General features: G+C 37.8%; 2 protein-coding genes across 2 annotated transcripts; one reads left to right on the top strand and one right to left on the bottom strand.

Moving 5' to 3' along the window:
• Nucleotides 1-173: 173 nt before the first annotated feature.
• On the bottom strand, nucleotides 174-4,119 carry LOC141612491 (chloroplastic group IIB intron splicing facilitator CRS2-B, chloroplastic-like). The gene is made up of 8 exons (XM_074431287.1): nucleotides 3,798-4,119; nucleotides 2,901-2,985; nucleotides 2,572-2,639; nucleotides 1,828-1,878; nucleotides 1,659-1,732; nucleotides 1,017-1,075; nucleotides 853-929; nucleotides 174-696 (listed from the first exon to the last, which is right to left on the bottom strand). The coding sequence occupies exons 1-8, from the start codon at nucleotides 3,999-4,001 to the stop codon at nucleotides 580-582; spliced, it is 735 nt and encodes a 244-aa protein (XP_074287388.1). The 5' UTR covers nucleotides 4,002-4,119; the 3' UTR covers nucleotides 174-579.
• A 10,027-nt stretch (nucleotides 4,120-14,146) lies between these two features.
• On the top strand, nucleotides 14,147-15,971 carry LOC141615407 (delta(7)-sterol-C5(6)-desaturase-like). The gene is made up of 3 exons (XM_074433775.1): nucleotides 14,147-14,443; nucleotides 14,587-14,892; nucleotides 15,598-15,971. The coding sequence occupies exons 1-3, from the start codon at nucleotides 14,209-14,211 to the stop codon at nucleotides 15,897-15,899; spliced, it is 843 nt and encodes a 280-aa protein (XP_074289876.1). The 5' UTR covers nucleotides 14,147-14,208; the 3' UTR covers nucleotides 15,900-15,971.
• The last annotated feature ends 512 nt before the right edge of the window (nucleotides 15,972-16,483 follow it).

Raw genomic sequence — 16,483 nt, forward strand, 5'->3', positions numbered from 1 at the left:
ACGGGCATGTCCATCACAGACTTGCGATAAGTCAAGTAGTACTTTCTTATCTACCCACATAGGTAGTACTTGACCTGTAGCAAACTTGAGACGGATACGCCCGTCACAAATGAGAAATACATGAAGGGTCAAGGGTGTAGAGTTTAATGAACCATATTGTTCGATTCCATAACTTTTTCCAAGCCGAAGAATAGTGAGTGATCGACTCACCATGCTAAATTCAAAGTGCAATTCACCTTTATTCAGATAATTTTCCCTTAACTTCTGCGATACGACTACAATACCTAAGAGTAACTCTGAAACGATGACACAAATGCTTTCAACATCAACAATCTGCCAATGTAGGCAGGCATATGCTAAATTCTAAGTATTACATGCAACATTCCCGAGCATTCAACAATGAGCTCTACTAAGAACCTATCATCATGTACACCAAATCGAGCACCAACCCAAGAACTGCAGCCAAAGAGAGACGGGCAGTTGCTGGCTAGCCGCTGTATCAGTACTTCAGGGATATTTGCAGTCTCTAATGTCATAACCTTTTGAGAGTCGAGTATCGATGTGATCCTTCATACTTAGTTAGACTTTGTGGTACTTGTATTTCTGACCAAGATTAAATCTTGTAATTTTATCATCAAAACCACCGAGCACTAAGCACCTCACTGCTTCAACACCTTGCTCTAAAGCTGCATCGATCTGTTGATATAGAGAAATATTAAGATGCTATAATTTTATGTGCTGCCTTTAGCAGTAACAGCAGGAAATTTTGAGACTATGAATAGGTGGATATATGACTATGTTCCCCAAAACTACTCAATATTGTGGGAACGGGATATCGAGAGGACTGAATACCTGTTTTCTCTCGGTCGAACTGAACTTTTGCAGAAGAAAAGCTTTCATATCCATGGTTCCAGGCGGGTTCCCAATGCCTGTCAACATCAGAGTTTATTTGGTGATAGAGGTAATGCAAGGTATCTTTACACAAGGGAAAGAAAGATTTCGAACTTAAGACGAACCTATGCATAGCCGAGGAAATGCCTTTTGCCCATCTAAATGCCCCATCACACTCTTTACCCTGAATTAGCAATTTGAAGACAACAGTGAATACGCTTAATGTGATTGCCCTTGAGAAAACAGAACATACTCAAAAGGGTAAGACACAAAAGTAAAGATAGCAGCTATGAGAAGCGGAAAAACCATCAAAGAACGACGATTGTTCGTGAAGGTTTCTACAGAAAAACCACTCAGTTCCGGCAAAAAAATCTAATGAGCAGCATGGGACATTAACAGAGAACACAGACAATATGGCATCCTTTAAGGCCTGCCGAAACAAGTGAAATCTAACCCAAACTGGTAAATATTTCCAAAGTTTTTGTCGGAATTACTCCATTTGCATTTGGTACAAATATGTAGGCGAGCATGTGAGATAAGCAATTGTTAAGTATATGGATAGGCTAATTAGGCAAGTCACAAGTGAAACTATGTTACTTGATTTCTAGTTGTGACGACTCAAAAGATATCTCACAATTTAACAACCGACAACTTCAAGGGGTAACTCAATAGAATCAGCCAAAAAAGGAAAATGGGACATTTTACAGAATGGGAGGTAGTAGCACAAAACATTTGCAACTTCTTAGTTGTTCATATAACCATCTTACCCATTGTGATGCCCATGTCCTCCTTTAGGCTGAATCCTTAAGACGCCATTTGGCAAGCTCATCTCGTCATAAACCTATAATACAGTAGCAGAAGTTTGAGGTATAGTTATGAAGAAAACTGAACTCGGCTTTGCTTGTTTAATACAGGAGAAGGGCTTAAAATGCATACCAACAAGATGTGGCGCAAGGGTATTTTGTAATAAGCAGCAAGCGGCCCAACCTCGAAACAAGAAATTAAAACTATGAGTTCCACATGCAATTATGGAAAGACTAAAACACCAAAATTAGCTATTTTAGAAGACAGAACGAAACTATTAGTCCTACAAACTAAAGCTAGCTCATATACTATAAACCATGGGGTATCAAACGTAGGCCGCATCTTAACAAGAGTTAGTTATAAAGGTTTTAAAGGTCCGATAGTCCGAAACACCTAACTCTAATTTCTAAGACCAAGTATCAAACCGAGATTTAATACCACGCAAGAAGCTTTATAACATAACCCTTATCAATGAATGTTTATCGCGTGTTCATTACGTTATCTTCATTGCTCCAGCAAAAGCCTAAAAGGAACTTTCGGTCATCTTTGTCACAGATTGATGGAGTAACCAGCTAAGTCATGGAATTGCCATAGTTACTTTGGATGGTTGACAGCAGCCTTCAGAGCATTAGCTTTTAGGTTATGGACTTACTCGAGTTACCACAAGAACGCTGCTCTTTCAGTGAAATTTAAGAAAATAATAGCTCTTAATTTTCGTTAAGTTTCTACAGTTCTACACTCTACTTATCAGGTAGCAGTGAAAAATAAAACAGAAGCATAATGCTAAGAAGTGCGGAAGAAACATAAACTGATTAGTAGCTATTGTCACAGCTAGCTGAGAATTTCAACAGATAGCTACAAGATCAAAGAACATACTGATTCCCCGCTGTAGTTCATATATGCTTGAGGCTTTGCCAAGAGAATCGGAACTTCTCCAATTGAACCTGCACTGATCACACCACAGAATGAAAACTTTAAGAACTAAATAAACCTGCCAATCAATCAACACATTTATAGAAGCCAGCAAATTTACGACAAAAGAAGTGAATAGTAATCCCTTTGTCCACTAATAAACTTGCTACTTCATTGCGCACGAGAATTAAGTGGCACACAAGAAAAGAAAGATTTGAAGAGGCAAGTTTATCAATGGACAAGAATTTTATTCATCGATAGAGGAAGTGCAAGAATTAAGATACGGGACACACCAATTCCTATCAAGGACTTTGACTGTATGGTGTTCAGTACAATGCCTTCCCTCTTCGAGATTTTATCAATCATCTCAAACCCGACCTGACAATAAAAAAGATTTACTCAATCAAGCAACCGAACCTCGTCTAATCTTCTCAAAACCATTCAAACACCATGACTCCATGAGTACTTGATCAGGCCTCTTTAGCTCGATTCCCGGCAAAAATTAACCTCACAAAAACACCAATTTATAATGCAACCTATCTATTCAAAATGCTCAACCTCCTAACTCACTAAAGGGATGAACCAACATTCAGTAATATCAAACAAGATAGTAAGGTTGCATTTACACATTGGCTAATCAACAAGAGACAAACATCCAGTATCTCAAAACCCAATACTCAATAAAACAATCTAAGAAGGGTCATCTCCCCAATAAAATCTCGAATTTCATCGAATCTTCCGGGGAAAAAACTAATGATACACTATTGAAACATGCTGTGTTACATGAGATAATAGAGTTAATGAGCATATCAACAAGCAGCAAAATTATGGGTCAGAAGTACGCAACCTAACCCTTGTATTAACAACGCAAAGAGGCTGTTTCCAAGTGACCCGCGAAGAAAACTGTGTCGAGAACTGCATCGAATGACATAATTTGCAATAAAAAGAAGTGCAGCCATTTTGCACAGAAATAAGCACACATATTAAGATAATTCATCCCCTAAATTCAGCATCTTTTGTTCAAAATCAACACTAATTAACACAAACCCATAAATCCAAATGATTCCTCCACTAAAACCCATGAATTGAATATCAAATTGAAGAATTCTTATCATTAAAAGGGGAATATAATTAACAGAAAATTACAAAAGAAAATAACTTGAACACAATATTCGTGTAAAGATTATTACATTATGTCTGGTACCATGATATTTATTTCCAGGATTACCCAAACCAACAATAAGCCATGGGGTGTACTCTGAGTTCCCTGCTTTATCATCAATTGAAGATACAGCTCTGATTTTTAAGCAATTTGGAGCTAATTTTTTTGCTGAAAAATGGGTTTTTTGTGGGTAAATTAGGGAAGTTGTAGGAGCTGAAATTGCACTCAACATTGAACTTGTTTGAAGCTTTTTGTGTAGAGGTTATGGAGTTTGAAGAGCAATGAATGAATGAAGATAAAATGGTGAATTTGGACTTTGGGTAATTTGGTTTCATGGAATATATTGAATTGATGTGTGTATATTATGTGGGCTTTATATATTCATTTGGATTCATGAGGTAACATAATCCAATGAATTTGGATCCTCTCCATTACTTTCCGGACCGTAATCCAATGCTCCCTCCGTTCCGATCAATTATTATACTTTAGTTTTGACACAAAGTTCAAGGAAAGAGGAGGGGACACAAAGACCCAGGAAATAAGAGGGGCCAATTAATGAATAACAAGTGAAATAAATTAAGTGTGAATGATCAAATTGTTCATCAACTTTATTCTTAAAATAGAAAGCAAAAAAAATTGACTGAGACACCTCAAAATGGAAAAGCACAACAAATGACTAGAACAGAGGGAGTATTGTATGTTGCCCAAATTGTGTTTCGTTTGGATTCCAATCGACTTGCCTATACCTAGACAATGCTAGACCTTGTAAATAAAATTGACTATACTTAAATAACCCAACCTAAACCCGACTCGGGCCCGGTTGAGGCCCAAATCTGAAAAAAAACTGAATGTCCAACCCTATTCAACCCAATAAGAATAAGTATGTTTATTATCGCATATTAACGCTTATTCCCAAATAACTTGATAACAATCCACCCAAAAATGACCAGCCTGAGCTAATTCGACCCGAATTCTTGCCAATCAAACAACCGGGTCTGAATCGACCCAACCCAACCCAATTGCCTCATTAGCCACGTGTAGTTATACCTAGATCTAGAAAAGTTGACTCAATTTGAAGGACCTGATTCAATAATGTTGACTCGAGACCCATAAATAACCACAAGTTGCATGACCCGAATATAATCAAATGCGAATTGACTCGATTCGTCCAAGGCCGGATTTGTACCTTAATTGACCCAGCGTTGACCCGACTCAATGCAGAGGTCAAGGGGTTTGAAGAACAATGAATGAACAGAATGAAGTAAGATAATGGCAGTTAATGTATTATACAACCGGTTGTATAATACAACTTATTCAGGATTATGGAGCTTTGTTACAAAATTGTCGAGCGCTATTAAGAAAATTATCAAGTTATAATACAACGTTGTTGAGCTTAATAGAATAATTATTAAGCTCAATAACTTCGTAAAATAGCTCAATAACTTGTAAAATAACTCAACAACTTTGTGTGAGAGCTCGATAACTTTGACGCGGTTGTACATAACTATTATACAACTAGTTGTAGGATAGTATTTGTGAGATAATGGTGGGTTTGGACTTTGAAGTTTGGAGTATTTTGGTTTCATGGAATTACTAATTTGATATTTTGGAGATTTGTATAGGAACATTAACATGTGTGTAGGTTTTTGGGCTTTGTTTGTTCATTTGGACTGAACTGGTATACAACCCAATAATAGATTGTTTGTTGTCCCAAGTTTGTTTTGTTTGGGAATCAGATCGACCCGGTTATATCCACTTTTTAATAGTTTGATTTAGATGGTAATATGAGTGTACCTTATATCAATATCACTTCGTTCCCACTAAACTTAAATTCTGGCTCCGTTACTGGTAATGACTAATGAGTAAGGCTTTATTTTTTTTTTACTGAAAAGAACTGAGCTGAATTGAAGGAAAAGTTAATGTGTAAAGAGATGAGCTGAACTGAATTGAATTGAGCTGATCTGAGCTAAACTAAATGTGTTGTTAAGTCCAAAAGAACCTGGCCTAAGAGTGTAAGACCATGTTCCATTAAAAAGAGTGTAGGACCATAAAAGTGATTTCAGGTTTGTTGTCGAAAGGTACCTAACATTTAGGTCACTTTGCACGCAGTTACCTAACATTAATTTTTTTTGTCAAAAATTATCTAAAGTACATGTCATTTGTTAACATGTACTAAGTAATGTTTTTCGTAAAAAAATTTGGTTTCGAGGTTTGACTTGACAGAAAATATGATTTATTTTATTTTCTCCATAATTCATTTCTTTAAAACAGATTAATCACAGAATTTAACTCCTCTTCCTCCTCTCCAACTATGACACCTTATATATCAACTCTCAGCCTCACCACTTTCTCTTTCCGCTGCATCACCCACGTTATTCACCTTATCTCCTCCCTCGTTAATCACCTATCTTACTAGCTTCGCCTTCTCCACCTTTATCCTAATCACTTTATACTCTTCACCTTTGCAATATATCCCCAAACTCTTTTGCTTGAGGTGAAAGAAGCCACATAGGCAATATGTTGCTGAATGGATTTAGACATGGGCAATTAACTCCACCCGTCTTATAGACTTATATATATCTAAGAAAGTCATAATTTCAATTTGAATTGTTTTTTGGCGTGTAAAGAGAGCCATAAGGATGATTTTGATGTTAATGGTTTTTAAACCATGGTCATAAGTATCAACTCTCACAGTAGGTCTTATTTCAGACGATCTATTCCATCTGAAAGCTCATACAACCTTATATGACCATTTTTATGGTCAGATATTACCATTTTTAGATATACAGTAACATTTTACGGTAAAATGTTAGTGTAAGGTCAGTAATGGAGTCAGTATTGCATAAACATTCCATATTTCCATTAACGTCAGAGAAGCTTGTTGCACGTGCGATACGTGTATGAATTATGATCGATTGATCGGTCATACACCTACTACTTATTTTTGCCAAATAAAGGCTTTACTTTGAACTATACTTGTACTTCGTATCTTTGATTTCTCTCTTCCTTAATTCCTCCATAGTCCATACCCGTTCAAGAGGCCATTTATTCTACTCCCTCCTAGTTAATCGGCGTGTTGTTTTCTCTTTCCTTTTCCATGTTAGTTGTATTTTGTTCTCTCTTTCCTTATTTGAAAACCTTTGTGTGGTTTAAAATTAATTCTAAGTGAAGTATAGTATTTTGTGTGGTTTAAATTCATTTCCATAATTTGTGTGTACAAAAGAAAAAGGAACAAAACAGCGGCTAGAAGGGAGTATTAAATACGAAGTATAAGATATTTTTGTGACAGTTGTTTGACAGTTCTAATCATTTTCACAATTAATTTCACAATGTTTGGTGGTGAAAGTAGTCATCCTACGACGACTATATTTGAAAAAAATGGTTTTCCTAATAATGACGCGTAGGTGAATGACATTTAAATGGAAAGTTTAAAATATATGAATTTTTGTTTTTTCTAGTTTTCTAGTGAGATATTACTTTTCAAACTTTTCATTTAAGTTCATTTATTAGTGAAATGGGAAAAAGGAAGAAAAAATTGACAAAATTATTATAGATAGATTTTATCCACCCAAACACACCCAATCATAGGTACAATCATATGCTATCTCTATTCAAACAAAATTTCTATCTATCTTACGGTATTTTTATGTTTTGATGGAAAATTATCACAAAAATTATGCCTACAAATGTAAACAAATAGCCTACAAAATTAAGATTAGATTTAAAGACGGATTTTACTCATAATTTTCTTTTCTTTTTAAAACAAGTTAAAGTTTGTACTACATGAAAGGTTTTTGTTAAACAAGGTTGAAGGTGAAGGATGATTATTATTGATAGCCTAACACAGCTTAAATAACAATACAAGGATATCGTAATCTCACAATTAGGCAAGAGTTACGTAACCCTATCAATCACAGCTAACAATATGCTAATTATATGGAAACATAATAATATCCAATAACAATAATATATGGAATAAGGATAAGGAATATCCTCCTAATACCCCCCCTCAAGCTGGAGCGTGAAGGTCGAGAACGCCTAGCTTGCCGAGAAGAGTAAGAAACTGCGTGGCACCCAAGGCCTTGGTAAACAGGTCGGCCAGTTGCATTGTTGTAGAAACATGAGCGGTGACGATCAACCCATCGATAATGGCATCGCGAATGAAGTGGCAATCGATTTCAATATGCTTGGTACGCTCGTGATATACGGGGTTATGAGCAAGGTCAATGGCGGACTTGCTATCGGAATAAACTTGCATTGGTTTAGTAATGGCAATGCCGAAGTTTAGAAGGAGACCCTGCAACCATTTTAATTCACACACAATGTTGGCCATAGAGCGATACTCAGCTTCAGCGGAGGACAATGAGACCGTCTTTTGCTTTCTTGTCTTCCACGAGACGGGAGACCCGCCTAGAAAAATGAACCATCCAGTTACGGACCTCCTGGACGTAGGGCAGGTACCGTAATCACTGTCACACCAACCAGTGATCGTCAAAGCACTGTCACTGCGCAGCAAAATACCTTGGCCGGGGCTGCCTTTGAGGTACTTAACTACACGGAGTGCAGCATTCATGTGCTCCTCACGGGGCTGATGAAGAAAACGGGATAAAATGTGAACGGCATAGGAGAGATCAGGACGAGTGACAGACAGGTAGACGAGCCGCCCGACAAGGCGCCTATATGGTTCAATATCGCTAAGTAATGGACCGGTGGCTTCGCATAGCTTATGATGTTGTTCAATAGGGGTTTGAACCGGCTTGCAACCCAATAACCCGGCTTCAGAAATAATGTCTAGTGCATATTTCCGTTGGCTAACATAAATTCCTTCGGAACTCCGAGAGACTTCTAAGCCCAAAAAATATTTGAGGGGGCCTAAATCCTTCATATGAAAGCACTGTCCCAAATATGATTTGAATTTTGTAACAGCGGAAGAGTCATTCCCCGCAATAACCAAGTCATCAACATATATAAGAATAAAGAGGCGAACCTGGTTATGCGAGTAGGAAAATAAAGAATAGTCCGAATGAGACTGGGTGAAGCCATAGTCCTTAAGAGCCGTCGTGAGCTTAGCAAACCAACAGCGAGGAGCCTGACGAAGGCCGTATAAAGATTTTTTTAAACGACATACTTTTCCTTCTTTGCCACGATTAAAACCCGGAGGAATTTTCATGTACACCTCCTCATCCAAGTCACCATGTAAGAATGCGTTGTGGACGTCCATTTGATGAAGTTCCCATTTATTTATTGCTGCAACGGCTAAAAATGTACGAACCGTGACCATCTTAACAACAGGGGCGAATGTTTCACCGTAATCAAGACCTTCCACTTGATGATTTCCAAATGCGACAAGACGGGCTTTCAATCGCTCGATAGAACCATCGGACTGGTATTTGATTTTGTAAATCCAACGGCACCCGAGAGCTTTTTTGTCAGGTGGGAGATCAACAAGTTCCCACGTATCATTTCTTTCAAGTGCATCAATCTCTAATTTCATAGCATCGCACCATCCATTGTCGCGAATAGCGTCTTTGAATGACGGTGGTTCAACGCCCCTGGTTATAGCAGCCAAAAATAGACGATGTTTTTCCGAGAATAAATTGCAATGAATATAATTTGCTAAATGATATGGCGTACCTGAGGACGATGTGGGGGAGTCCGGTGGAGTAGAAGACGGGGATGGACTGTCAGTGGTGTCAAGAACGTACCCGCGAAGCCGCGAGTTAGGGAAGCGAACACGATGCCCCTTACCCATCACAGGAGCTGCTGCCTCATCAGTGGCACCAGAGGACGTAGAGGCCCCTGAAGGGGCAGTGGTAGCATCAGCCGCAGTATCGGGACTGCCCAAAACAGGGCTGGTGGTAGGGGACGCAGTATCAGGGACATCCCGGGTTTGAGTGGGACCGAAATCAAGCTCATTCAACCCATTAAAAGGAGTATCTGGCAATACCAAATCCGGGGCTGGAGGTACTGTACTCGTGACCTCAGGAATGGCAAAAGGAAATTCCGTTTCGTGGAACACCACATCACGAGAAACAAAGAAAGATTTGGAGTCAAGGTCATACAATTTCCACCCTTTTTTAGTAGATGGATAGCCAACAAAAATACACTTTCGACCGCGTTTAGCAAATTTGTCACCCTTAGTATTTTGGTTGTGGGCAAAGCACAAGCAACCAAACACACGCAAATTCATGTATGATGGTAATTTGCCAAATAAGCATTCAAACGGAGTTTTTCCATTTAGTAATGGTGTTGGGGTCCGGTTAATTAAATATGCGGCAGATAGAACACATTCACCCCAAAACGTAGTGGGAAGGTTACCTTGAAAACAAAGAGCACGCGCCACATTTAAAATGTGCCTATGTTTACGTTCAACACGCCCATTTTGTTGGGGCGTGCCGACACAAGACGTCTCAAACTTAATCCCATGAGAGAAAAAATACGCGGCCATACAATTAAATTCCGTCCCGTTATCACTACGAACCGTTTTGATGGATTTTGAAAATTGATTGGTAACCATATTGATAAAGCTCATAAACATGTCAGTTACTTCCGTTTTATCAATAAGCAAATAAACCCACGTGGCCCTGGAATAGTCATCAACTATGGTCAAAAAATACCGGGCGCCACATGACGATGGAGTACGATAGAACCCCCATAGATCACAATGGATCAATTCAAACAAATCCGAAGCATGCTTATTATTAGAGGTAAAACTGTTACGATGCTGTTTGGCATAGTGGCAAATATCACAAATTAAATCCTTATTGCAATTTAAACTACTAAGATAAGGAATACTCTTTACTACTTTATCCGACGGATGACCAAGACGCCGGTGCCAAATATCAAAGCTATGGGGCTGCGACACATTATGAACAGCCGTACTCCTTGTCCCCGCGCAAATCCAAAATAGTCCATCCCGTAACTCACCGGCTCCAATCGTCGTCCTCAAGGAACGGTCCTGAATAAGACAAGATGATTTAGCAAATTCAAAACAAAGATTAGTATCCACTGTGAGCTGCGAAATGGATATCAAATTGCATTTTAAGCTTGGAATATAAAGAACATCATGCAAGGTAAGGTATTCATTAATATAAACCGATCCGGTCATCGTGGCGATGACTTGCTGTCCATTTGGTAAACACACTGGCCTGCCACTGATATTTTTGGTGGTTTCCAAATAGGACAGAGTACCCGTCACATGATTGGAAGCGCCGGTGTCTAAAATCCATGTACACATACCGCTAAGTCGCTCGGAGTCAAGGAGGGAGTGCGCGGAGGGGCCCATTACTGCATTAGCATGGACAGTTGCATCTTTGTCACGACCAGACCCTGAGACCGTGCCACCAGCTGCTCCAGAACCCGAGCTGTGACCACGCAAACCTGCCCTGTATCGACGGTACTCGGCCAGAGTACGCGGCCTGTCTCCCCACCACTCAGGAAACCTATTAGTCTTAAAGAAACAATTGCCAATTTCATGTCCACGAGTTTCACAGTGAGAACATAGCAGTTTCTGAAAACGCTCTCCCCGTTCCTTCTCTCGCTGAGCACGCCAATCTGTAGAGGGGCGAGAGGAGGAAACGGCGAAGGCACTGACGTCACTAGTATCCGAAGGCATAGTTTCTGCCCGCAAACGCTCTTCTTGCAAGACAATATGATAAGCACGACTAAGACTCGGTAAGGGATCAGATTGAAGTTGTTGAGAACGAATATTACCGTAAAGTGTGCTATCTAATCCCATGAAAAATTGGTGAAGTCGTTCATTGTCTAAACGATTCACTGCATCCCGTCCAATATCGCATTTGCAATCACCGCATTTGCACGCGAACGGAGGTTCATGAACAATTAAAGCGTCCCATAAAGATTGTAATTTGCCAAAGTAAGTAGTAACGTCCATACCTTTGGTTTGAACGCAGTTCTTGAGTTGAGTTTTAAGACTGTGAATTAACGAACCATCTACAACCGAGAAACGATCTTTGAGTGTCGCCCAAAGTGCAGATGCATCCTCGTCATACGAAACGAAGGGTAATAGAGACGGATCGATCGTATTCCGAATCCATTGCACGAGAGTACAGTGAACAACCTCCCAATTGTCGAGAGTTACAGGGTCAGTCGGTTTCTTTATGGTGCCATCCACAAAGCCGAATTTTCGTCTTGATTTTAGCGACATCCGCATCGATTTTTGCCAATCTTGATAATTGTATTTTGTTAACATAATATTGGATATTTTTGCACTAGGAACATCATGAGATCCTAGGTAATATGGGCTAGAGAAATCAATTCTTGGGGCCGTGGAGTCTTCCTCATCTCCGGCCATAGGGAAAGTTTTGATGATTTTCGTTTTAAAAATATGGAGGGAGAATTGAAGAAAATTTCTGGCTCGATACCATGTTAAACAAGGTTGAAGGTGAAGGATGATTATTATTGATAGCCTAACACAGCTTAAATAACAATACAAGGATATCGTAATCTCACAATTAGGCAAGAGTTACGTAACCCTATCAATCACAGCTAACAATATGCTAATTATATGGAAACATAATAATATCCAATAACAATAATATATGGAATAAGGATAAGGAATATCCTCCTAATAGTTTTTATCTTATTTTGAATCACTAGGTTAAAATCTTTTTTTTTTTTGTCAAAATGGTTAAAATCTTATAGTATAGTGAGAAAATAATGTATATACCATATAGGTATGCAATTTGTCTTACAACTTCATTTAAATGTAACCTATATATAAATAACTCCTTAAGTAAACGTTGATTAAGTAAATAACAAATAATACAGCAAATTAATCAACTCCAAACTACAATATATTCTCGTACATAATAAATGTAATCAATACTCCGATGACTTTGGACCATTAAACATGCATGAAAACGTTTACCTTGCAAGGTAAATGACTCACGTGACTCTCCCTAGATCATATTCCCCGGTTCATTCAAAAGGTAACATTCACTTTTTAGTAGTCAAACTGCGAAAACTTTGACCATAAATTCTGTTAAAAATATGAAATTTTGAAAGACTTTGATAACATTTTATTTTATTTTTACAAAAAAGTCGCGTATATGTGAAGAAAAATATGGTTAGAGTACCATCTCGAATACCGCCCAAAAACAAGTGTTGCATTTGATGTAGATCGGAGGGAGTACTATCAATTACAATTACTCCTAGTACAAGGTTGCCAAATGTTCGTTGTGGACCTTTGAAGGATCACCCAACTTAAATGTCAATTATAGTGTCACGGCAACCTAAAAATATTGTAACTCTCCCTTTATAACACAAATTATAAAGTAAGATAATTTCACATAGTAAGACGGACCATTATTTTAAGAACACTCAGCAGTTATCACGTATGATTGTCTTTTCCGTGCTTAGCTTGTTGACAACAAGTAAATCATTTTGTGGTAAATTGTGAGCAGTTTAATTATGATAAACAATTATCAGTTACAAAAAATTTAATCAGTGAAACGTAGTCACTATTCGCTCAAAAATGGTTATTATTTAAAATATAAAAAAGTAGATAAATGAAGGAGACACCCCAAGATGAAATAGGTAAACAAATAGCCGAAACAGTAGTACTAATAATTAAAACTAGTTTTAAACCCGTGCAAAATTGCACGGGTTTGTATTTAGGACGGTATGAATGTTTTTTTTATGAATTTTTTATTTTTACATTTCTATTGTAATTATCTAATACTCCGTAGTTCTATATCAGTGATCTACATGTTTAATGTAGATCAGTGATCTAACTGGAAATGAACATTCTCCACGTAAATAGGATGCGTTAAAACCACAACTACCGGGTGAATGTTCATTCCGAGTTACAGACGGATTAGCATCAGTAAGTGTTTCACCATATTCGGCACATAGATCTCTCACAAAGCGCTCAACAACATCGTACTATCTAGTTTTAAAAATTATTTAAGTTATTTAATTTATAATTAATTTCTGTAATATCTTCCCATTATATGTAATTCATTTCCGTAATTAAATGTAATTTATTCTCGTAATTATGTAATTTTATTATTAATTGTGTAATTTTATTATTAATTTTTTTAAGACGGAAATTGTCGCATGGTTGTATTGGCAGGCGATTTGAAGAAATAAATTCTTTGCACACCAACGGGACCCACCATAACCTGAATTTCCAAAAAAAAAAAAGTTGTACAAATGAGGTGGCGCATTCTCCATTCAGCATTGTCTTCTGAATTAATAAAGATAAGATTTTAAGCACACCTATTATATCATGTCATTGTACATTCAAACCAATTAAAATACGCCTTCTTGAAGATGTGATACGTCCATTACCTTAACAATTTCTCCTATAAATACCTTTGCAAACAAAAAAGTCCCACAACCTGTTTTTTTTTATCGCATTTGTGTTATATTATATTATATATCTTTAAGTCGGAGTGATTTAGTCACTGTTAGCAATGTGGGACAATTCTCTCGATGATGAGTATAGAGCTTTGTTCCTCAAGGAAACAACATTCTATAACGACGTCGTTTTGAGCATTTTCTTACCGTCGGTGGTGCAGGATAAACTTCCTCATTTTCTTCTAGCTTGGCTCCGAAACTTCATTGGTGGATCCATTGTTTATTTCGTTCCGGGTTTGGTTTGGTCCTTTATCATCTATTATGGGAGTCGCAATCGTTATATTCCCAAAGGTTCGTATATGTGTACTTCTCTAGTAAATATGTCATATATAAAAAAATCGAGGGAGTTATAATTTACTATGAAATTACGACTTATTTGCTATATAAAGTATTGTTCAATGAATATTAATTAACTATTTTGAAAAATATTTCAGATTGCGTACCGTCCATAAAATCAATGCTATTACAAATATATGTGGCAATGAAGGCGATGCCATGGTACACCTTATATGTAACTCTTAACGAGTTCGTAGTTGAGAGTGGATGGACTAAATGCTTTCCTCGCGTAAGCGACGTTGGCTGGCCGTTCTACCTTATCTCCGTCTTTAGTTATCTTTCGTTCATTGAGTTCGGGATTTACTGGATGCACCGCGCATTGCACGACATTAAACCACTCTACAAGCTCCTCCATGCAACTCATCACATCTACAACAGCCAATCCACTCTTTCTCCTTTCGCCGGCATGTCCTGTCCTCTCTCTTGTTTACCATTCGTTTCCCTCCGTTTTTAATGATGTTCCCATTTCTTGAATATATATGCGTGAGAAGTATTTTAATAAAGTGGCCGGGAATATCATATCATAAAGATATGGAGTCAGATGCAAGTGTCAAGGTCCGAGGGGTTTTTGTGTTAGACAAAAGAATTTTGCCTAAAATGAGATGTATAAGTATCGTGTCAAATAAAAAACCCAATAAATATATACGTAAAACCTTGGAGATTAAGTTATGATAATTTTCTGAATTTGAGCACATGGTATGGGTGGACCTGTGTATTATCCACTCTGCAAGTTCAATGGGAATCCGAGTTGGGGGTGTGTTAAGATATAAGACCATTGATTGAGTCTCAACCATCAATTTAAAGTTTGGTTTTGATGATCTTCCCCGTAATAAGCGTGACATGCAACTATATATTTTTTGTTTTTCTAAAAGCTAAATTAGGCTATCAGTCTTGTTAAAACATGCATTAAACTTATAGTGTGCTCCAAAATGTGGAAGAAATATAGAAGAGTCTGAGTTGAATTGAGTCTTAAAAATAAAATAATACTGTAATATTTTATTGTTACTAAGATCTATATTGAGTATGTGGATAAACATAGTCGATCTTAAGATTCATGAACTCAAGCCATGACTTTACTTTATTAATGACTTGGTTTGCCTATTTTTCAGGTCTTGCATTTCATCCTCTAGATGGCATACTACAAGCCTTCCCTCATACCATATCGCTCTTTCTGATCCCGATCCATTTCCGGACTTACGTAGCCCTTCTTTTCCTTGAGGGCTTGTGGACAACCAACATTCACGACTCCATCCACGGCAAAATATGGCCGGTAATGGGCTCCGGCTACCATACCATCCACCACACCACTTACCGACATAATTACGGCCACTATACTGTTCTAATGGACTGGCTCTTTGGAACTCTTCGAAAACCAACTCTTGATGATGATGAACCAATTAAGGGCAGCTAACTGATCATGTCCTTGATGAATAAATGACATGTTTTGGCTCTTTTATGAATAAATGACATGTTTTGGCTTCAATTTCCCGTCAATATTCGTAGGAAAGCTTACTCAATTTGAAGGACATGATTTGATAAAGTTCACTCGAGACCAAAAAAATAACCCCATGTTTGCATTACCTAAATATAATCAAACGCGAATTGACTCGACTCGACCCAAGTCGAATTTGTAGCTTGATTGACCCAACGTTAACCCGACCCAATGTAGAGGTTAAGGAGTTTGAAGAGCAATGAATGAATGAAGAAGATAATGGCGGGTTTGGACTTTGCAGTTTGGAGTTTTTGGGCTATGTATGTTCATTTGGATTGACTTGTTATACAACCAATAATAGACTGTTTTTTTTTACAACAATAAACTGATATTAAAATAAAACAAAGTTTGTTATAGTACAAATGTAATACTACGGTTTTATGAGTCTCTGGGTACTCTATCGAGTGGGCCTTACTCTGTCGAGTAAGGGTGGTTTGCAGTTTAAAATAGTTTCTGACCTGTTAGATACTCGATCGAGTAACCTTGATACTCGATCGAGTAAG

This window comes from Silene latifolia, chromosome 11 (assembly GCF_048544455.1).
Source record: "Silene latifolia isolate original U9 population chromosome 11, ASM4854445v1, whole genome shotgun sequence".
Classification (NCBI taxonomy): domain Eukaryota; kingdom Viridiplantae; phylum Streptophyta; class Magnoliopsida; order Caryophyllales; family Caryophyllaceae; genus Silene; species Silene latifolia.